This window comes from Leptopilina boulardi, unplaced genomic scaffold, assembly GCF_019393585.1.
Source record: "Leptopilina boulardi isolate dan_hultmark-lab unplaced genomic scaffold, ZJU_Lbou_2.1 LbouV2_399, whole genome shotgun sequence".
In the NCBI taxonomy this organism is placed as follows: domain Eukaryota; kingdom Metazoa; phylum Arthropoda; class Insecta; order Hymenoptera; family Figitidae; genus Leptopilina; species Leptopilina boulardi.
The window spans coordinates 1,086,131-1,109,784 of record NW_026137972.1 but is presented as its reverse complement, the minus strand read 5'-3'; the positions used below and the strand labels follow the sequence as shown (position 1 = coordinate 1,109,784).

General features: G+C 27.3%; 1 protein-coding gene across 2 annotated transcripts in view; it reads left to right on the top strand.

Annotated features, from left to right (window-relative positions):
* Window positions 1-20,865, top strand: part of LOC127289008 (cuticlin-4) — a 97,193-nt gene extending 76,328 nt beyond the window's left edge. For both annotated transcript variants that reach the window (XM_051316747.1, XM_051316749.1), the window contains exons 5-9: window positions 13,660-13,827; window positions 14,192-14,397; window positions 15,085-15,247; window positions 16,239-16,418; window positions 17,584-20,865. In XM_051316747.1, coding sequence (XP_051172704.1) covers window positions 13,660-13,827; window positions 14,192-14,397; window positions 15,085-15,247; window positions 16,239-16,418; window positions 17,584-17,787 — 921 coding nt within the window. In that variant the 3' untranslated portion in view covers window positions 17,788-20,865. The remainder of the gene's footprint in view (window positions 1-13,659; window positions 13,828-14,191; window positions 14,398-15,084; window positions 15,248-16,238; window positions 16,419-17,583) is intronic.
* Window positions 20,866-23,654: the final 2,789 nt, after the last annotated feature.

Genomic DNA, 23,654 nt, shown 5'->3' with positions numbered 1-23,654 from the left:
GAAATAATAGAAGCAGTGTCCAAAATATTTCATACTAGATGATGAATAATTTGAATAAATTAGAAATAGTTTTTGCAGAAAACAAATCAATGTAAACAAACACAGGAATCGGAGGACAATTTCTGAATTTTGGAACGTTAAACTGGAACACTCGAAATAGTTTAAATAGTGTCCAAAAATGTTTCATACTAGATAATGAATAATTAAAACAAAATAAGATCTAGTCTCTTTCTCTAAGCAACTCGAAGTAGATATTACGATTAAGACAGACAGTCCGAGGGCAATTTTAAAAAATCATAGAAAATAATCTCCATCATCATAAAAAGAAAAGATTTTACTATCCTGAAAAGAAAATGATACTTAATTTTCCCCTCATATGATGTGTAACTGATTTTTAATTGACTGTTGAGTGTTAATCATGACATACTCTCACTCTCTAGTGATTTTAAAATTACCCTTGTATTTTTACTTTCTCATCTTCATTATTACCCTTAAGCAACGATCATTATTTTTAAGATCAATTGAATCTTGGCAGTTTCAAATTAACTCTATTTTAATTTATGCCCTTCACATATGATCCTCGTATGATCTTTACCTGATCTTTGTATAATCTTCATTTCCTTCGAGTAACTATTATTATTATTATTATTGTTATTATCATCATCATCATTACATTATCATTAGAGAAACGTCAATATTGGTCGGCTTCTCATATTATTTTACTGTGATCTACTATGATCTTGCTATTAACTTCATGTGACTCCTATTAAACTTCGTTTACTCTTCTTGTTAGTTTTACGTCATCGGTGTATATTTGCTGTCTACATATGATCATTAGATGATCCTTGCATATGGGACTTCATATATAATCTTCGTATTAATTTCGTAATTATTTCACAAGTAACATTTTCAAATTGAGATTGAATTTTCGTATATAAATTTCACAGAATCATCTTTATGATCTTCAATTATAGTTTTTGCTCGGTAAGGTCAAAGTAGGTTTTATGTAAGTTGAATGAAAGTTTTGTAGGTTGACATTTAGTTAGTAAATTTACGCTTATCAAGGTAAGTTATATACACAACTTAACAAATTATATTGTGTAATTTTCATCAACTATCGCACCCTGCTCTGGTAAAAATTTAGTGACTTTATTGTTAAAATTAAAAGTTACTATAAAATTACTGAATTTTCACTAGAGCAGGGTGCGGTAGTTGACGCGTATTATGACAAATGGCGAGTGGGGACAATGAAAACCAACATTTTTACAGGTGACATTTTGTAAACAAACAGGGTTGGGAAGCAAGAATCCAAAATATGTTTCTCCAAAGTCGGGTAGGATTGAAATTTTGTCCAATAATAATTTTCCGGAAAACCCAACTTTGGACAAACATATTTTGGACTCTTGCTTTCCAATCGTATTTGTTTACAAATATCATCTGTAAAAAGGTTGGTTTCCATTTGTCATAATTCTCGTCAACTACCGCACCCTGCTCTAGTAAAAATTTAGTGACTTTATTGTTAAAATTAAAAGTTACTAAATAGCAGGATGCGGTAGTTGACGAGAATTATGGCAAATGGGAAGTTGGGATTTTGGCGAGTGAGAACAATGGAAACCAACATTTTTACAGATGACATTTGTAAACAAACAGGGTTGGAAAGCAAAAATCCAAAATATGTTTCTCCAAAGTTGGGTCAGATTGAAATTTTGTCTAATAATAATTTTTCAGAAAGTATATTTAACTGTTTAAGCTGTGTTTACAATACAATACAGTTAACTATGTACACTTTTTGAAAATTATTGTTGGGCAAAATTTCAATTCCACCCAACTTTGGAAAAACATATTTTGGACTCTTGCTTTCCAACTCTATTTGTTTACAAATATCATCTGTAAAAAGATTGGTTTCCATTGTCCCCACACGCCAAAATCCTAACTTCCCATTTGTCATAATTCTCGTCAACTACCGCACACTGCTCTAGTAAAAATTTAGTGACTTTATTGTTAAAATTAAAAGTTACTAAATTTTTACTAGAGCAGGGTGCGGTAGTTGACGATAATTATAACAAATGGCCAGTGTGGCAATGGAAACCAACCTTTATAGATAAAATTAAAAGTAACTATAAAGTCAATAAATCTTCACTAGAACAGGGTGCGGTAGTTGACGAGAATTATGGCAAATGGGAAGTTGGGATTTTGGCGAGTGAGAACAATGGAAACCAACCTTTTTACAGATGACATTTGTAAACAAACAGGGTTGGGAAGCAAGAATCCAAAATATGAATCTCCAAAGTTGGGTAAGATTGAAGTTTTGTCTAATAACAATTTTTCAGAAAGTGTATTTAACTGTTTAGGCTGTGTTTACAATACAATACAGTTAACCATGTACACTTTTTGAAAATTATTGTTGGACAAAATTTCAATTCCACCCAACTTTGGCCGAATATATTTTGGATTCTTTCTTCCCAACTATGTTTGTTTACAAATGGATAATTAAGATATATTGTAACGGAAAATTATTATTAATTTATTATATTATTGAATTAATTTTATAAATATGAACAACAATTTATGGTTTATTCATCTGAAAAATAGTATGTTTGTTAATCAAGTTTTATTACTCTCAAAGTCGTTTCCTGGTAAGGTCTTTATTCGTTGTTACGATACTGTGGCCAATGCATATAGTACTTGCACATTTGCATATCTCTTGTGTATATATATATGTATATACGTTTCAAGTCGTCCATTCTCCCATCGTGTGCTTTCTTTGTCCCTTCTTTAGATATAAAGTATGTCTCAAGGAACACTATATAAGATAGGCAGGATCTTCATTAGCATGGAGAGAATCGCAGGAGGGGTCGAATGCATGACAAGAGGATCCAGATAATTATTTTTCTTCTCCCTTCATCCCCGTTTTATTCCATAGCAAAACATCACTCTCCAGTTTTCTATTTATATAAATATTTGCCTGAAGCGAAGATTCTGTTTTTCTTATGCGAGAAGGCAGTGATCTGTGAAGCGCATAGTTATTCACTCAACGTGGTTCATATTATATCTCTATGGAATAACAATATAAATTTTCACCCTTCTTTTTTTTTTTCTATTTAGAAAATCGATCCAATCCTACGATTGTTTAATATATTGTATCTTGTTCGCAATTCGATTTTTTTTATATTCTATTTGTTCAATAATAAATGAAAGTATTACTTTAATTTTAATAACTGGTTATCAACATTTTGAATAATTAAATTTCCCGCCTTTTTTTTGGGGGGGGGAATTCCCAATAACGGAAGGTTTTCATTGTCCCTACTATTTGTCATAATTCTCGTCAACTACTGCACCCTGCTCTATTGAAAATTTAGTAACTTTATAGTAACTTTTACTTTTATTAATAAAGTTACTAAATTTTCACTAGTACAGGGTGCAGTAGTTGACGAGAATTATTATAAATAGCGAGTGTGGACAATGGCAACCAAGCAAGTTACGATATATTATATAGGGACATTTATAGAATTCTGACATAAGTTGGCAACACTGTTACTTGTTTTAATAGAAATTTAGTTAGTTTTACTCGATATTTGTCATAATTCTCTTTAACTATCACACCCTGCTCTAGTGAAAATTTAGTGACTTTATTGTTAAATTTAAAAGTTACTATAAAGTCACTAAAGTTTCACTAGAACAGGGTGCGGTAGTTGACAAGAATTATGACAAATAAAAAGTGGGGACAATGGAAACGTGGGAAATTCCCCTAAACTATCATATATTTGTGGATGACCCTTAATGAAATTCTGAAGTGGAAAATGGAGGAAAATTCAAAATTAATTTTCATCATTATTATACTTTCAAGAAAATAAAACTATTTTTACAATTAATTGCAAAGTAGAACTTGAAAATTCAACAGTGGCGGTAAATTCGAAATGAAATTTGTTTTTACCATCATTTAGATTTAAAGGAAAAAAAAATATTTTGTTTAAAAAAATAAATGATTAAAAAAAAGTGTTAAAAATATGAAATAAAATTTTTTTGCAATTCTTTTACATTTTATTTGACACGGCAATGCGAGGATAACGTCGTGAGTTGCTAATAAACGTCCCTTTAACGTCTCGAAGATGAAGGTATAAAGAGCCAGTAAAAGTTTTTCTTCCTAGTAAACTAAGAAAATATGACTTTTATCCCTTTAGAAGCACCGAATTAAGGATCGTGCGAGGTGCTTTGTTTTATTTTACACTTCATGAAGTTTAAAAGGAGGGGTTTTGCGTGGCTTGTGTCAAGAATCGTTTTCTATGAGATGCGCAACTTGTTGTTTATATGTGTGTATATGTATACGCTATAGACGTGGCGCCCTTAGGGCAATTCCCTTGTCTCAACTTCCTCGAGGATTTATCGAGCAGAGAATAACATTTTAAACGCAAATCTTGAATCTTGCGCACGAAATGATACTCAGGGAGCTGACTCACGAGAATTGTGTTAAAGTAAAATTATTTAATACTAATCATTGTGAGAAATTACTGTAATCAAAGAATGTAGACAAAAAAAAATTCAATTTGGCGCCAAAGAAAAAATAAATTTTCATTTTTATTTCACTGGCATGCAGTCACCAGAGTTTGGAATATAAATTACTATGGTTGGTTCTCATTGTTCCCACTCCCCACTTTTCATAATTCTCGTCAACTACCGCACCCTGCTCTAGTGATAATTTAGTAACTTATAGTAACTAATAATTTTAACTATAAAGTCACTAAATTTTCACTAGAGCAGGGTGCGGTAGTTGACGAGAATTATGACAAATGGCGAGTTGGGACAATAGAAACCAACCCTATATGTGCAATTAAGGGTCAAACGTCCGAAATGTGACTAAAACACCTAAAAATCAATAAATCTTTAATTGACTTTCAAAAATCAAATCTGGAGAAGAATAATGATTTAATAGTTTTTGCAAAAGGAATTATAACGTCGAGCAGGTTGTAAAAATATGAGGGAACCGTAATCGGAGCGAGTTGCTCGACACGAAGAATTAATGATCAGAAAAAAATCCATTATTGAACAAGCGCAATAACGCGTAATTTATTGACTTAGACAAGGGTCAGTTATATGCAGTATTTTTCTGTCTCTCTCTCTCGAAGGGAGGGCGAAAAAAAACCCTTCAAGTAACTGACACGAATGCCACAAATGCCTTGCGGTTTAAAGGACTAGACATCTTCAGAACGGATGGAATCTCGTTTCTCGTTGCTTCTGTTTCTCTCATCTGCCCGACAGAATCTTAAATAAAAGACGATATCGCGCATAATTCCTGCCTCGAGAATCTAGAGCTCTCGTTTTTTTCTATAAATTCCATCTACTCGATGCTTTATTACGCCGGCAGCTTCAATCTTACGATGACTAATTTCAACGACACGAAGAAATCTGACAAAAAAAAGTATATTTATATATATCTCGAATAACAAATTCTCAATTGCTTTTAATTATAATGTTGCAAAAAATAAATCAATTAATTTTCCAAAAAATAATATAGTATTTGATTTTGAATTTTCAAGATGGTAATTTTAAAAAAATTTGCATTTTAATATGTTTTGATATAAATTTTAGTAAAAGTTTTAAAGTAGAATAAAAAACTAATGGTAAATTCTACGTTAGATTCAGAAAAAAGTAATGTACACGTTTTTAATTTAACATCAAATGGACTCATGGCAATTTAACCTATAAAATAGAGTGACCGAAAAGGTTGGTTTCCATTGTCCCCACTCGTCATTTGTCGTAATTCTCGTCAACTACCGCACACTGCTCTTGTTACGTAATGCAACATAAATAATATTTTATAAATTTTTATAACAAATAATAATAATTTTAAATTTTATATTTCAAATTAAAATTATAGTTATAAAAATTTAATTACAATTTTAAGCCTGGATTCTCATTCAATAGCTTGGGAATTAATTTTGGTTATTTAATCTCTATTGAATTTTCTTATAGAAATTGAAAAATAAAAGGAATACATAAAATAAGGAGTAAAATTTGTTAGTCACAACTATATAAAGTGACATTAACAAATTTAGGAATCAAAGGTTGAAATAATAAGGAAATACATAGGTGAAAATAATACAATTTTAAAGAATAACCGCCAGCTTTAATACGGCAGTTTTCTTTGGAATTGGAAAATTGTGAAAAATTTTAGATAGTGAAAGAAGTTTTTCAAAAAGAAAAAAGATAAAGATAAAAAATATAATTTTAAAACTTACTTTTTATTTATCAAAGATAATTTTCCCTGAAGATGCAAAATATTAGATTGTTCGTCCTTCCTTGATATTTTATAATTCAGTAACAAACGTGGAAAACTCACTGAACTTTTAAGAATAAAATTTGAATAACTTTTAGAATTTGGTTTGAGTACGAATTTTTATTTTGAAAATAACTTTTGAATGTAGAAATGTAAAAATTGAATAACTTTTATGACTCTTTATGAGTTTAAATGTAGAAATGTAAATCTTTGAATGACTGTTGAATGAATGTAAAATTTTTGAATGAACTTGCTGACTTACGCAAACATGCGTTTTTAAGGGTCCATCCCTACTCAAAATTTAGACTTTTTGTGGGTTGTCCCTTAAAGAAACAGATTTCCAAAAAGTAGGGATAAAATCTAAAAGAAGGAGAGATCTTTTATATTTTGCATCTTTTTACAATTAGATTAATTTTTTGTTATAAACAATAATAATTTTTATTATAATTTGTTATTAACAAGTATTATTTGACTTAATTTACATAACCCTTTTTAAATTTTGGTTCTACGACGATTTTTAAGAATAATTCATTTTTTAGATTTAATTTATTTATAATTTTCTATAATTATTGTTAATTTTAACTAATTTGTATAATAACTTAACCTAACCTACAAATTATAGTTGTAATTATTTAAAATTTTAATTATTTATAATTATTTATTGTTAAATATCAATATAATTTAATTATGGCTAAATTGTATTAAATTTTAATTGTTTATTTATTAATTTTATATTTTTTATAATTTTTATTATTAATTTTACTTATATTAATAATTTTAAACAATAATTAATTATAAATTTTGACAATTATTAGTTTTTATTAAAATTTAATATAAATTGTTGAAAAATAACATTTTAATTATTTATTAATAATAATAATGAAATTAATTATTAAAGTTAATTGTTATTAAAAATTTATATATGTGTGAATTTTAGTATAATATATATTTTCGGAACCTAGACAAATTTTATTATAAACAGAAGGAAATCTTGGCGACAGGGACTCTCGGACCTGTCGTAAGAAAAACGAAAATGAAAGGAAAAGGACCCCACTTTTTATTTGTCATAATTCTTGTCAACTACCGCACCCTGTTCTAGTGAAGATTTATTAACTTTATTGGGATCTGAAATACTGCGATACGCCATCTGGTGAGAGCCTCGTTGTGGTGGCCATGTTTTCATTCCGTGTTTCTCTAACATATACAAAAGAAAGAGATAAAAAACCAAGATGGTTGTCACAAGAAGGCTCAGGGGTGGGTCAGTTTCGCGTGATTTCTGATCCCAATAGTTACTTTTAATTTTACCTATAAAGGTTGGTTTCTATTGCCCCACTCGCCAAAATCCCCACTGGCCATTTGTTATAATTATCGTCAACTACCGCACCCTGCTCTAGTAAAAATTTATTGACTTTATTGTCAAAATTAAAAGTTACTATAAAGTTACTATATTTTTACTAGAGCAGAGTGCGGTAGTTGATGACAATTATGAAAAATAGCAAGTGGAGATTTTGGTGAGCGGTGACAATGAAAACCAACCCCCATTTGTCAAAGTCCCCACTCGCCATTTGTCATAACTCTCGTCAACTATCGCACCCTGCTCTAGTAAATTTTTATTGATTTTATAGTTACTTTTAAATTTACCTATAAAGGTTGGTTTCCATTGCCCCACTCGCCAAAATCCCCACTGGCCATTTGTTATAATTATCGTCAACTACCGCACCCTGCTCTAATAAAAATTTAGTGACTTTATTGTTTAAATTAAAAGTTATAAAATTTTTATTAGAGCAGGGTGCGGTAGTTGACGATAATTATAACAAATGGCCAGTGGGGATTTTGTCGAGTAGGGACAATGGAAACCATCCAAAGTCACAAAATTTCCACTGGAACAGAGTGCGGTAGTTGACGAAAATTATGACAAATTCCTAGTGATAATGGAAACCAACCGCAAGTGAACACTGTGTTGCCAACTTATTTAAAAATTCTATAAATGTCCCTATATTATAGTAACTTTAAGAAATTTAATAATACCAACATTAATCTAAAAGTGTCCAAAACCGGTGCAGTAACCATAAACGTTAGATACTTCCATTTTAATTATTTTTTAATTAAAAATTTTTTAAAAAATAATTTTTTTTATAGAAATAAAATAATAATATTTTGCAAAAATTACGTCAATCGTTGTTTTATATTTTTTATCATATGTTTATTAATAACACAAGTAGAGAGAGAATTTACTAAAAAAAATATTTTGATGTAAAAGAAAAGAAAAAAAAATTAAATACTTGGGAGATGTATATATATATATATATTGTAGGTTGGTAAACGTTATTATTATAATTAGTGTGTCTTAACGGATCCGACAGTGGATGAGATGCAGATATAAATTGTGGTGAAGAAGAATTAATGGGGAGGAAAGCCCAAATAAAAGCTGTTTTCTCAGTTTCTTAAGGTGGGTGTGAAATGTAAAGTCAGCGATCCGATGTGCCTCAGGCCGATGCACTGAAGATTGTAGGTATCCTTGCTGAGGTCGGACGGCACTCGTTGAAGGTCGTTGCCTGCTCCATATACCCGGTGTCTTAACAAGAAAATTCCTTCGCTTTTATCCCTTTTTTTCAATCTATTTTTAATAATTTTTTTTTTAGTCCTAATTATTTTCAATCCGAATTATTAATACTCTCATTATTTTTCTGATTGCAATAAAAATAATAATAATAGTAATAATAAATATTATTATTAATATTACTAATTTTTATTAGTGTTGTCGTCTTTAAATTAATTATTTAAATTAGCATAGTCTACTTAAATTTGAAATTTAAATTTCCCGCCCAATAATGACAAACGACGAAGGTCGGGACTTCCCCGCATACCTTAGGGTTCGTTTACACTTCGAATGATTGCATGACAATAACAATTGCTGTGAGAGAAATAGCAAGATATCACTGTCCTTTTCACTCTCATGATTTTTTGCTTTCGGTTAACAATATTTATCAAATTTTATAAAATACTAATTAGTTACACATAAGGTTGTAAACGTGCCCTTGCGAAAAGGCGGGAAATTTAAATATTGAAAATTATATTTTAAAACTTAAAAATTTCTTTTAAAAATTTATTTTTAATTAATTATTTATTTAATTAATATCTTATAAAATTTTATTAATTTGTGGAAAATAAAAATTATTATATAAGAAAAATTGTTATTTTTTTTAATTAATGATAAAATATGAAAGAGAAATTAAATTAAATTTCGTAATGATGAGTAGCAAATATTGTTCTATAGGTCAAATGGCCAGTTTAATAACGAGTCACGCAAAATCATAAACTTTGATGGCTTTCGCAAATCTCCAATAAGCGAAACGTTATTAAACGAAAGATACTTTTTCTCTCTTTTTTTTTCTTTAACGATTCGATTTCATTGGTCTGGTTGCTTAGTTAAAATTCATTTCACTCAAAAATCGATAATAAATTGTCTTTAAATGGAAGATGCGAAATACCAACTTGCAATCAGTGAAATAGCAATAAATAAATTATTTTTTTAATACTCATTCTAAGAAGATGTTTTCTCTCTTTTTAAATAAAAAAAAACATTATTGCAAAATAAAAAATATTCTAGTAATGTCTAATTAAAAAAAAATTTGTTTAATTAAAAAAAAAAAAACAAGAAATTAATGAGACAGATAAATTTTTTTATGCGTTAACTTACAGTATTTGTAATCAACCAGGAATGACATTTTAAAAAAATTTATTAATAAAAAATTTATAAAGGGATAAAAGAGAATTACAAAATGCAATAAAATAAGTGTATTTAGCTGTTATGTCATAATTATTTATATATATATATTTATTTATTTATTTTACAAATCAATTTTACAAAAAATATTATTTATTTATAAAAAATGTTACGGTGACGTGACACTGTCATATTGTGTTAATTTTACAAATTGCAAGGATCATTATTGGAAGGTCGCTATATATATACAATAAAATGAGAAACTTGCACACATTGTTTCACGAGATCATCGAAGACTACCAATTAAATCAATACCATGTTACATAATAAACAGGTAGAATCGATTCTTGATCAGAGAGATCTCGTCGATTGAGGCTCCACCCATCAATCGAAAATTGCTGACCAGCATTGAAAGCGTCTGATGCTCTTGAAATTGAAATCAATTCTGCTTTCTAGCCCAAGGGTGATCATTGAATCGCCATTGTTGTACTCCACAATTATTTTAAATACTGTTCTTTCCATAAGTATATTTAAAAAAAAAAATCTTGAAAACACTTTCACAAAATATGATTCTGTAAAAAGGAAAATTTTTTTTTTTAATTGTATAATTTCGCTTCATAAAAGATTTTATATAGGGTGGAAATACGATTTGTGACCACTGTACCAGTTGTTTACCATTTCCATAGCAACCGCAACCATGACAACTGTTTCCCTAGCAACCGTTACCATGACAACCGTTTCCATAGCAACTATTATCATAGCAACTGTTACCATAGCAACCGTTACCATGGAAACTGTTTCCATAGAAACTTTTTGTCATAAAAATGACAAAATCGCTTAAAGTGGTCACAACTGGTACTTCTACTGTAGAAATAAATTTATTTTGAAAATTTTTTTTAAATATGAAATTTTGAAAATTTATTTTTTAAAATTTTGTGTGTAACAAATTTTGGAAAATTGTGAATTTTATGTTGTTTTTTTTGCTTGCCAAAGTGAATCAGCAAAATCTAATCAGACGGGAAAATTGCTTGGAACTTTATAAGAAGGCGCCTCAGTAGTTGTTGTTTAATTCGTTTGCTCACCTCGGTAATTGTTAACACTTTCAAGTGTACGTTTTGTCGACACAAGGGACTTTCATGTTTGTCCTTGCACTCTGACAATAAAAAAAAAAAAAAAAAAACCAACTGGTCTCCTTCTCTCCATCGCGAGCAATTTTCTCGTGTCCCTAGAATGGAATCGACATTATAACAAAAGATAACACCACGACAAAACCGTGAGAGAGAGGCGACAATATGTCGTTGACACGACAATTTTTCTTCGTTATAAATATTTTCTTTTAATTCCAATTATAATTCTTAAATTTATCTTTTATTTTCTCATATTTTTATATTTTTTACTATATTTATTTTTTTTTCTATTTACGATTTTTTTTTCCAAAAAATAGAAAATACAATTTGAATTTGCCGCTATTTTTTTACATTTCATTGGCGGGAAAAAATTTCTTAACCTTAATTTAAAAAAATATATATTTCTCGATTATCAAATTAGGTGAGAAATTTAATTCGAATGATTTATATTTATTGAGTATAGTACTATTTTGTTAAATTGTTGATTTACCACGAAATGATCACTATTAAGGAGATAATGATCGACTCTAATGAACGGAATTGGCAATCAAAGTGTTTCCTCCTGTGGTTCCGCAACAATAAAACGTAATTGCAGACATAATGATTCTTGTCCTGGAGACAACAGACTTTGGTCAGTTTGCCAATAAATTCTCATTATGTAGAGGAACTTCTCATGCAAAGGGAATTCCAAATAATAATACCTCTTTAAAATCCAAACAATTTCAAAAAAAAAAAATTCAAGATTTTTAATTTTTTTAAAAATATTTTCAAAAACATGTTATAATTTAAAAAAAAAATACAAAAACAAGTCCATTTTTGCTATAATTTAATAAATTATTTAATTATATACATTTACTGTAATATATATTATTAGCCAGAAATCCAATTATTGAAAATGATTGTAAGTCAGTTAATGCAGTAAATTATTGGAAATGATGGCTACAATATAATATATATAAAGAATAAAATAATGAAGCTATTTTTCGTAGCAATGCGGATACAAATAACACCTCACGACCTTGCAACAATGTTGCAGAGGAGCCCACAAAGAAGCACGTTCACTTGATTGTTGTGTCATTATCCTACCCGCAGCATGTTTCCTATTATATTCACATAAAAAAAGGGTCCTTCCGGTTTTCCCTCTCTTCCGAGCGTTTTGAATAAAACTCCACATACATATATATATATCCATATCTTTAAATATTTGATAATAATAAAAAACATCAGAGAAATGAAATAAAGAAAAAAAAATTGGCTTTACTCGCGAGACTGCTGTTCTAGTGCAAATGACCCGTTACAACAATTACGAAAAGAAACATGGAAGATTAGTCGAGTTCCATGGAACGGTTACATTATCACAGGCAAAACCGGATTCTAATCGTTTAAACCGAAGAAATTTTATTGGAATTCTAATAACGCATTTGAAGCATTAGATACAGGGTAAAAGAAACTTTTAAATTTCCCGCGCCAATTGGGTATTCCCCTTAGGAGAATATCCGAAAATCGTTTTTGTCCATATATCGTGTGGCGCGAAATTTAAATTTGCAAATCAAAATTTTTGTATATCTTTTAATAATTTAATTGTAAACATTTTTATTATTTATTATAATAATTATAATAATTTATTATTTATTATTATTATTATAATATTTGTTATGTTTGTTTTTTTTGTAATGAAAATTATTGAAATTATTTTCCACTTTAATGCTTAATTTTTTACAGACTTAAAAGTATTAAAATTATTAATATATGATGTAAATTTTGAAAAAAGACCCAACGGACTATTTTCACGCCGTAAACTGACGTGACTTTAGTCGATTGCCTATTATCACGCCGTGAACAGACATGAATTTAGTCGATCGTCTATTTTCACTATGTGAAAAGACGTGACTTTAGCCGATTGTGTATTTAACGCCTTGAACAGAAGTGACTTTAGTCGATTTCCTAGTTTCACGCCGTGGAAAGGCGTGAATTTAGACAAATATCTATTTTCACGCCGTAAAATGACGTGACTTTAGCCAAATGTCTATTTTCACGCCGTGAAGTGACGGTTACTGTAGTGAAAATATTTTTATATTGCTTTCTTAACGTTTTCTTATTACTAAGCATTTTATATAAACGCGCTTTTTTCGACCTATAAGAAAGTAGTCATAGCTCAAGCGCAGTTGCGTTTAGGTTGGGTCATTGGCAAATCTGTGTATAAGTGCCTTAATATTGCAATCAAATTAAAAAAAAAATTTAATGTCTTACCAACCCAGGGTATTCCCCTCGGGTGGGAATTACTCTTTCATTGGGATTCCCTTCTGGCGGGAAATTCGAATTTTAAAAAAGAAAAAAATAGCTAAAGCCCAAGCTTATTTATAGAATTACAGGTATAGGTTTTTTTTTATATTAATTAATTAATTACATATTAATTTTTAAATTACCAATATCGCTCGTTTTCGTCAAACATTTTTATTTTTAATAAAATGTTTTTTATTTTTTACTGTTATTTTGTGAATATTATTGACAATGGAATAATATTGTTTCAGGACGACGGTGGAATCGAATATTTTAATACAATAGTGGTGCAACCGCACCTAAAACTTGTCACGAATCAGGGCAGAGGTTTCCACGTGAGATGTCGCTATCAGACTCGAGACAAAGTCATAACGAACGACCAAGCACAAACCGCCATGCTACAATCTTTGCCTCAGCAGGTAATTATTATTATTTTTTTTTTAAACATTGTTTTGAAATTTCAAATAAATTTTTTTTTATTTTTCAATTATTTAAAATTGTATTAATAAAAATTGTTTTTTAAAAGTTTTATTTTGGTATTTTTGAAAATTAAAAATAAAAATTAATAATTTGCTGATTTTTAAATTATGTTTTTTTTTGTCTTTAAGAAGCAAAGCTACATACAGTTTTAAAAATTCAAATTTTTATAAATTTTGAAATTTTGAAAAATTCATATCTCGTAAACATAAAAAAATCAAAAAAGTCTCAATTAGAACTAAAAGAAAAAGAATTTTTTTCAAAATTGATAAAATTGTTTAATAATGGTAATTTTTGATTGTCTAGTCCATGACGCCAATGCCGGGCTGTACGATGAAGATTTTTAGCGGTGATCCAACGCGACATCGAGTCGCGGAGAATGTGAAAATTGGTGACCCTTTAACACTAGTGATAAGCATCGATAAACAGGATCTATTTGGTCTCAAAATTTCCGACTGTATAGTTCGAGATGGTCTTGGATGGGGCGAACAACGTCTCATCAATGACCGAGGGTAAAAAAGCAATTTTTTATTTCTTACATTTCAATTTGCATCGCAAAATAATATTTTTTTAATAAGAAAAAAATACAAATCGTAAATTTATTTTATTTAATAAATAAAAAAAAATTCCGAAGTAAGAACAATACCCTAACATGCAAAATCATAAAATTTTGTTATTTATTAAAAACTTATAATAAAAAAAAGAATAATTCTAATTTGATTTTTTTTTTTTTATTAATAAGAAAAACTATTTTTTTTCTTATAAAATAAAACAAAAACTTTCACTATAGTTACGAGAATACAATTGTTTCACATGAATCATGAGTTGGAATTTTATACAGGAAAGGTGGTTACAATGTAAATGAAGAGAAAAAAAAAAAAAAAATATCGCCAGTTCAACTTGCTGATGCAAACGTCTTTTCTGATGTAAATTTGTGCAGATAAAAAGACGCTTATGCCCTTTTGAATATATATCTTTCTTTAAACTTAAAGACATTTTGAAACCTTGACATTTTTTCGCAGTTTCTTTATTTCAACAAGTATTAATATTATTTAAATCGTTTTTGAAAAAATTTTATTCTTTTTGCTAAAATTCAAATGACGTTAAAATATTCTAGTTAATATTTTTTTTATTAATTATTATTAATTAATTAATTATAAAAAAATAATAATAATAAAAAATATAAAAATTTGTTTTAGATGTCCTGTTGATGGTGAAATTATGGGTCAATTTACATATAGTGAAGACAAGACGGAGGCCAAAGTCAATTTTCAAGCTCACAAATTTCCTTACACGGCGAGCGTTTATTATCAATGTAACGTTCGTCTTTGTGTTAAAGATGGCGGCGGTTGCTCACATACGGTAATATTTTAAATAAATTGAAATTTTTTTTTTTTTTTTTTGAAATCATCATTTTTTAATTACGTTATTTCTATATTAATACTTTTTTCGTTATCCGTGCCGCATTTTTGTCCCATAAAAATTATTAATTAGAATTTTAATTTGAAAGAATTTTAATTGGTATAATTATTTTTTAAACGAATTTTTATTTTTTGAATCAGAATTTCTCCTTTAAACGAATTTTTATTGTACAGAATTTTTAAAACGACGAATTTTTATTAGTCTCGATATTGCAAATGGCCGAATAATCAACAGAAAAATTTAGGCGCGTTTTTTTAAAATTGACCAATCACGATTTCCTCTGACAATTTCTGATTGGTCAATTTTAAAAAAACGCGCCTAAATTTTTCTGTTGATTATTCGGCCATTTGCAATATCGAGACTAATAAAAATTCGACGTTTTAAGAATTCTGTAGAATAAAAATTTGTTTAAAGAGAAATTGTATCAAATTCTAATTCGAAAAATAAAAATTCGTCTAAAAAATAATTTAATTAATAGAAAATCTAATAAAATTCTTTTAAATCAAAATTCTAACTAACGATTTTTATGGGATAATGATGCGCCCTTGGTACTCTACTTTTATTCATTCTATGAAATGAAGAAAAATTTTTTTTAACTTTTTTAAAAAATGAAAATCAAAATTTTTTTTTCATTATTTTATTCCTTTTTTCGAAATATTCAAAATTGGTTGTTACATGAAATTCCTATTCATGTTTGATTATATATCTTATAGCTTCGAGATTAAATTTCAATTGCTTAAAGATCTTTAAGTTTTGTATTTTTTTTTCTTCTTCTTCTTCTTCTTTAGTGAAATTGAACCCCGGTGTATATTAAACTCTAAAGACGAGATTCTCAAGAAAGAGCGTTTTAAAATTGATGAGAATAAATCGACTTTCTTGCCGCGCGTTGGTCGGATGTATCACTGAAAGGTATTTATCTCTTTTTTTTCAGCCGCCATTGTGCAATGAAGTAAGGAGAAGACGCAGGGACTCGAGTGGAGAAGAAAAGAAGGTAGCCGAGGGCTTGGATGGTGGCACGCCAGCCACGATAGAAGTTTACAGTGGACTTTACGTGAACGAGGCATCTGATCTTGCCTCCAGATCAGATTTTGCCGATGTCTTCAGAGAAAGGGTACAAAACAATTTTTTTTATATATATTTAATTTTCTTTATAAATATTTCCAAAAATAAATATAATAAATTTTCTTTTAATTTTAATTTTTATTATTAGCGAATTTTTAATTTAACAGAATTTTCATTCAATCGAATTTTATGTGATTTGAATTTTTAAATGACAAAAATTCCAATTCGCCGAATTTCAAAATTTGACCGAATTTTTATTTCTACGAATTTTTAATTTGTTATGTCATAATTATTAAAAAAAAATTTAATTTTTATTAATTTTATCTACCCTGAACTTATAATTGTACCCTACTCTAATTCCTCAATTTAATTTAGTTAAATTAACTAAGTTGGGGAGAACTTATAATTGTTCCCTATTCTAATTCCTCAATTTAACTTAGCTAAATTAACTAAATTGGGAAGAGGTTTATTAAATGAATGATTAAAAAAATACAATATGCAAGTTTTTTATTTAAAAATGCTGAATGTTCTCAATTATTATTATTACAAGACAATCAAACAATCATGTAATCCCTTTTATAAGGTTTGGTATTGTTACTTTATTTTGTGTATTTGATGGGTTTCCAAATCTTCTTCTTGTAGCACCTGATTTTCAATGATTCGGTCTTCTATTGATGTTTTTACGACCGCTCTTAAAAGTTTGTTATTATAAATAATCATTTTTTTTATTAATTTATTTGTTTATTTATCAATAATTATATATTTATAAAAATATTTGTTTATTTAAAAAAATTAATTTTACAAAAATATTATTTATTTATAAAAATGTTACGGTGACGTGACAAATTGTACGAATTATAAAGACGCCGAATTTTTATTTCGCCAAAATAACAAATGACCGAACAAACAATCGACAGAAAAATTTCTGCGCAATTTTTAAAATTGGCCAATCACAATTTCCTTAATAATTTTCTGATTGGTTAAATTTAAAACTTTGCCGCCGAAAATTCGGATAAATAAAAAATTGAAATGGAATTTATGTCGTAAAAAAAAATTGTGATTAAATAAAAAATGTTACTAACAATAAATGATAAAAGAATGTTGGAAATTAAAGGAAAAAAGTCGTTGAAAATATGCTAATAAAAAGAAAGATTCTTTAAATGTTTTGCAAATTAACCGGTGATTTTTGTTATTGTTAATTTATTTTTTTGCAGGCGTTCGATGATCCGAACAGTATCTGCATTTCGCCGAAGACATTCACGATCGCGGTGATAATAGCGAGTCTAATTTTGATGTTGTCCGTGGCGGCAGCGATTTTCCTCGTCTTGGCAAAGAGGCGGCACAAGAGTGTCTCAACCACTGGCTCATCCATATACAGCGGCCCCTACACGAACACCGCCTACAGCCACAGCAGTTAAATCCACATCCACAATAGGATTCGCATTATTTATATTTACTACATATATATATACATAAACGATCCTAAAATAATTATTATACTATAATAATCTCAAATAATTATTATAATTTTAATAATAATCATTCAACTCGAATCCTCAAACTTCAAAGTTGTGTTTTCAATTTTTTTTTCATTATTTTCTCAAAAAAAATTAAAATTTTTTTTCGACTAATATTGAAAAAAAAAATCGAATCACTGCTTAAAGTGAGGGGCATTTCGATACTCGCTCAAAAGTGACCTAAGGATTTAGAGAAAGTTTTAGTGCGCAAACGCAGATGTTTAAAAAAAATTTTCCTTTTTTTTTCTTGACAAAACTCGACTGTTTATGTAAAATCAATATTTGCCAAACGTAATATGTATATTGCACTTTCCCACTAAAACTTTTCCTTTTGTCGAGACCACTATTTGCTTGAGTGAATGGATACCCGATAAATCGAGACTTTCAAATATATTCTCAAAATTTATAATTATTAATTTTCGAAGAATTATATTTTTTGCAAAAAAAAAAATGTTTTTTGCAAAAATTAAATAATTTTAAATTTTTTCAAAAACTTTTTTTTTGAATAAAAGTCTAGTTTTGTCGGGTGCATATGGAGTGATGGGAGTTTCAACTCGGATCCTGCGACGTAAGTTCAGGACGCCGAGATTTCTTTGCTCAACTGCCAGTTTTATTACTGCCCGACACTCTGTAAGATTGTATGTAACTCAAAATTGCCATTTTTCCAAATGAACGTATTATATATTTCGAATTTCGAAATATTAAATAATTTTTTTTTATATTCATTAATATTTATTAATTCAATTTTTTTTTTCATTTTATTTGGTTTTATTTTTCATATTATAATTTTGTTTGTTTTATTTTTAGAATATTTAATAATTGTTTAATAATGTTTAATAATTTATTAATAATTGTTTTTGATCCGCTGGAATCATTTTTAAAATATAGTAGTTTAATTGACTATTTTTAAATTGAAAATTTAATGAATTTCTCACATATTTTATATTTTATACTAAAGAATGTTTTATATTTAACTAATTCAGTTGTAATATTTTTTAAAAAATATTTATAATTAACCCTAGACAGTACAACATAGCTGGTTTATACGTAAAAGTACAACTGGGGTAGAAAATTACCCCAAAATTTTTTTTGTTGCTAGAATGTTCATATTTAACGCAAAATAATTTTATTATGTCATTTTTTTCCTTATTTTTATAAGAAAGATAGCGTTTTTTTTGATACAATCAAAAATATGATCAAAAAATTACAAAAAGCAAAAAAATAACAAAATTTGCACAAAAAATGTCATTCTAAGGTAAGAATGGCACCATAACAGTCAGGCTTACAGAGCCAGGGCCGTAGTTTGAAATTTCTCTGGGGTACTTTTGTACCCCCAGTACTGTGTAGGGTTAAAATTTCAAAAATTGTTTCTTAAAACAATTTTTTTTTATTTTTGAAAGAATAATTAAAAATTATTATTAAAATCACTTATAAAATAAATAAAAATCTAATAGAAGTTTTATTATGACAATTATACATATTTCAATGAAATAATTTATTTTCATCTAAAATAAATTTTATCCATGGCAATTTTGAGAGTCATCGTATACAACGAATCTGCAAAATTTATATTTAGCGATCCTTAGTCTTTTTTAATTGCCCCCCCCCTTTTTACATCGATTTCGCTTCTAGTAAAAAAAACTTAATTCCTAATATTTATGACATATACTGAACACTAGTCCGGTATACGCTCTTATTAACTTTAATTTCTATGAAATCGACCACAATTTTGCAAAACCAAATTTATTTATTTGAATTTTTGTTTTGGGCACAATTTTCTTTAAAAAAAGAAAATTTTCATTGTACAGAAAATATATTATTATAATTATAAATTGTAAATTTATAATTATAAATCTAATTTATAGAGAATTCAAAGGGAAAAAAATGTGAATTGTACCAAAATTTTGTATATTTTTAATAAATCAAAAATTTAGTTTTTATGTATAGAAACAAAAAATTAGTCTGGAAAAATTTAAGAAATTTTTGAATTTTTATTTGATGTCTATGAGAAGATAAAAAAAAGAAAACATTGTGAGTTGGTAAAATTTTGAAAAAAAACAACCGTTTTGAAAATTGTGGACGCTTTTTCTTGACAATCGTCTCGTCTTAACTGAATTAACTTCGACGAATCTCACTCTTAGTTATATAAGATTTTAAGTCATCAGCCTCTACGCGATTACTAAATCAAATGTTAGAACGATAAGTGCCTCTGTGTTTAGCTTATCAACATATTAATTCATAATTTTTAAAATATTTTTCCAGTTGCTGTCTCTCAATTGTCGATAATTGATTTTTATTTTATTTTTCAAAAAATTCTAAATAAAAATTGATTATCCTGTTTATGTATGCGCAAAAGTGCGATCAGGCAAATCAAACAAAATTTTAGTTGATCTGTTTGTCATCGAGAGAATGTGAAATATATTTGTACAAGGAAAAAATTGTAAATTCTTGATATATACGAAAATGTTTAATTTCTCGTTTATTAAAATTTTTTTGAGTGAAAGAATACGTATGTTTGAAAGAGAAAAATAGAAACGGAGAGAGAGTAGAATAAATGAAAGATTAAAAAAAGCATGAAGTCGACTGTAACCGAAAATAACTTATTAAGCGCCGATACGCTAAGATTTAAAGGAGTTGACAGAGAAAGACTCATGTAGATTTAAAAAAATATATATATATATAGTTTTGACGGTGTCCCGATTTTAGTGCAATATTTCTATCGGTGATTCCGCTTGAGTCCAAAGCTTCGAACTCGATTTCGAAAATTGTTTATTAAATAAATAATTTTATCGAGAATTGAAGCCTGATGATTTTGGTTTAAAATGACATTGTGCCTTTATGTATAGATTTTTTTTTAAAGAAACATCTCAAAGAGAATTTTTCAACGCTCATAATGTCCCTCTGAACCATTGTCATTACACAACGAATTTCTGTATATAATTAACGAAAACTTAATAAATCAATATTATAACCATACAATTTGTGTTTGCTTTCTTTCTTATTTTATAATTAAAATTAATTTTTTAAAATTATTACACGGAAAGAAGCTCAGATCCAAATAGGGTTGTCATGGTAACGTATAAGAGTGAGAGAAATGAAAAATGTACTTGTTTCTCTCTCTTATACGTTACCATGACGACCCTACTAAGATAGCTGAAATAAAGCCGTACCTTAAGAAGGTATTGTTACATTCCAAAAATGAGAAAATAACTCAGAAAATAATATTTTATTTTATTTATGCCCGCTTTGGTGATTCAGTGATATTTCCTGTTTCATTTACAGAGCAGAAGGCTCTGATCTAATGGTACAGGTAAGAAAGAGAAAATGTATAGTTTTTAAGTTACAAGGTTATTGTCACGTCACCGTAACATATTTTATAAATAAAAGTTATTATTTTTAATTAATTAATTAAATAAATAAATATATTTGTAAATAAATAATTGTTTATAATTAAACAAATATTTGTAAACAAATATTTGTAAATAAACAGTTGTTTATAAATAAACAAATATATTTATAAATAAATAAATGTTTATAAATAAACAAGTATTTTTTAAATAAACAAATACTTGTAAATTAACAATTGTTTATAAATAAACAATTGTTTCTAAATGAATATATGTATTTATAAATAAATAATTATGAAACAAGTATTTGTAAATAAACAAATACTTGTTAATAAACAATTATATGTAAACAAATAATATTTTATAATAATATTATATTTATAATGCAAAAGATATATATGTTGTTTTTGATGTTTGGTGGTTGAGGAATATAATTTTCAAATGAATGGACCATATATGTGAGTCACTACTACATAGAAGAGGGGACTAATACTGTTTACATCGGTGAGGTGGTACCGTCCTAGAAAAAGACTTCCTGGGTTAGCTGGTCCCATCGAAAGATTTACATTATAAAATTTTTGTATATAAAGGGAAATCTTTCCCATGGAGGACAGTCAAAATCAGTATCAATATCAGTATCAGTTGTGAAGCAGTTTAGTTCGACGAATATATACATATATATATACATAAGTGTCGGCAGTATCTACAGTTACAAAAAGTCATTCATAAGTGCTATAAAAATACAAGTGTTCAGCAATTAAAGAAAAAGGGTCAAAGAACTTAGTGAAATACAGAAAATACGGTCCAGAAGTTCCAGTGAAAATTCTGTCATAAAATTTTTACGAGCGACCTTTTAACATCTGACATAGAAGATCTTATCTGACGTTGAGTGGTCCAGCTGTCGAAACACCAATAAAAGACTCGAGGTAAACAAGAACCCAAATCTTACAGGAAGGAATATTTGATAATTGTTTCTCAACCATTAAATAATTAAAAGCATAATATTTTCTTTTAAATAAACTTTTATATTTTGTTTATTAATAAATAGTTTTATTAAATAAATAATATTTTTTGACCATTCATTTAATACCTCTTCCCAACTTAATTTATTTAATTAAGTTAAATTGAGGAAACAGATTAGGGAATAATTATAAGTTCATTAGATTAGGAAAATTTAATAATATTTAAAAATTTCAAATTTAAATTTTAGACATAACAGAACTTATAATTTTTGGTGCATCGGCCTGGGTTAAATTATTAAATGAATGATCATTTTTCAAAAATTTTTGCAATATTAATTAAAAATATAAATAATTAAATAAATAATTTAATGAACAATTAATAAATAAACATTTAATAATAATAAACTAAATAATAAAATAAATAAATTGATAACTAAATAAATAATTAATAACTAACAATTAATTAACAAATTTTTAAACAAATAATTATAAAATCAATAATTAATTAATAAATTTTAAACAATAAATAAATATTAAAAATAAATAATTCTCTTAAATAAAATAAAAAATTTAAAACAAACATTTCAATTTACAAATAAATAATCAATATAAAAATAATTAAATAATTAATAAATAAACAATAAATAAATATTAAAAATTAATAAAATAAAATTTATTTTTAAACAAATATTTCAATTTATAAATAAATAAACAATATAAAAATAATTATATAAAATTTTTTAAATAAACAATAAATTAATATTAAAAATAAATAAGTCTCTTAAATAAAATTTAAACACATTTTTTCTATAAATTTTTTTTAACCAAAATATTGTTTAACAAGTTATAAACAAATAAATTTTCAAAATTTTTAAAATAAAAAAATTGTTGCTTAAATTTTTTCAACAATATTAATAAATAATTAATTCTAAATAAAATTTGCAAATTTTTTTGAGAAATTCTGTTATTTTTAATCAAATAATTTATGAACAGAAACAATCAAATAATCCTTTACTTATTTTATAAACGTATTTATCTATCATATTATATATATATATTTGTATACACATATATTTGTCTACACATATGTTTGTCCACACATACAAAAATTAGAAAACATAAAACTGACATGTTTTATTCTACGTTACATTACACTTACAAATTTTGTTTACTTTTTTCAAAAATGTTAACCAATGTCTGAAGAAAAGAGAACTACTCGTAGTCAAGCTCAAAATAATCCTTTATTAGCAAATGAAATACTAACTAATAATCAAACTGCATTTGAAACTTATAATAAAAAAACTGACTCTCCACATCCTTATTCTAGACAATATAATAGTGTTATAATTAGTGGCAATACAGCAAACGACGAAACAATAACTAATTTTGAAGAATCTATTGACACAAATTCACTAAATTTAACTGACTTTTCTTCTACCATAATCGAAACAACCTTAAA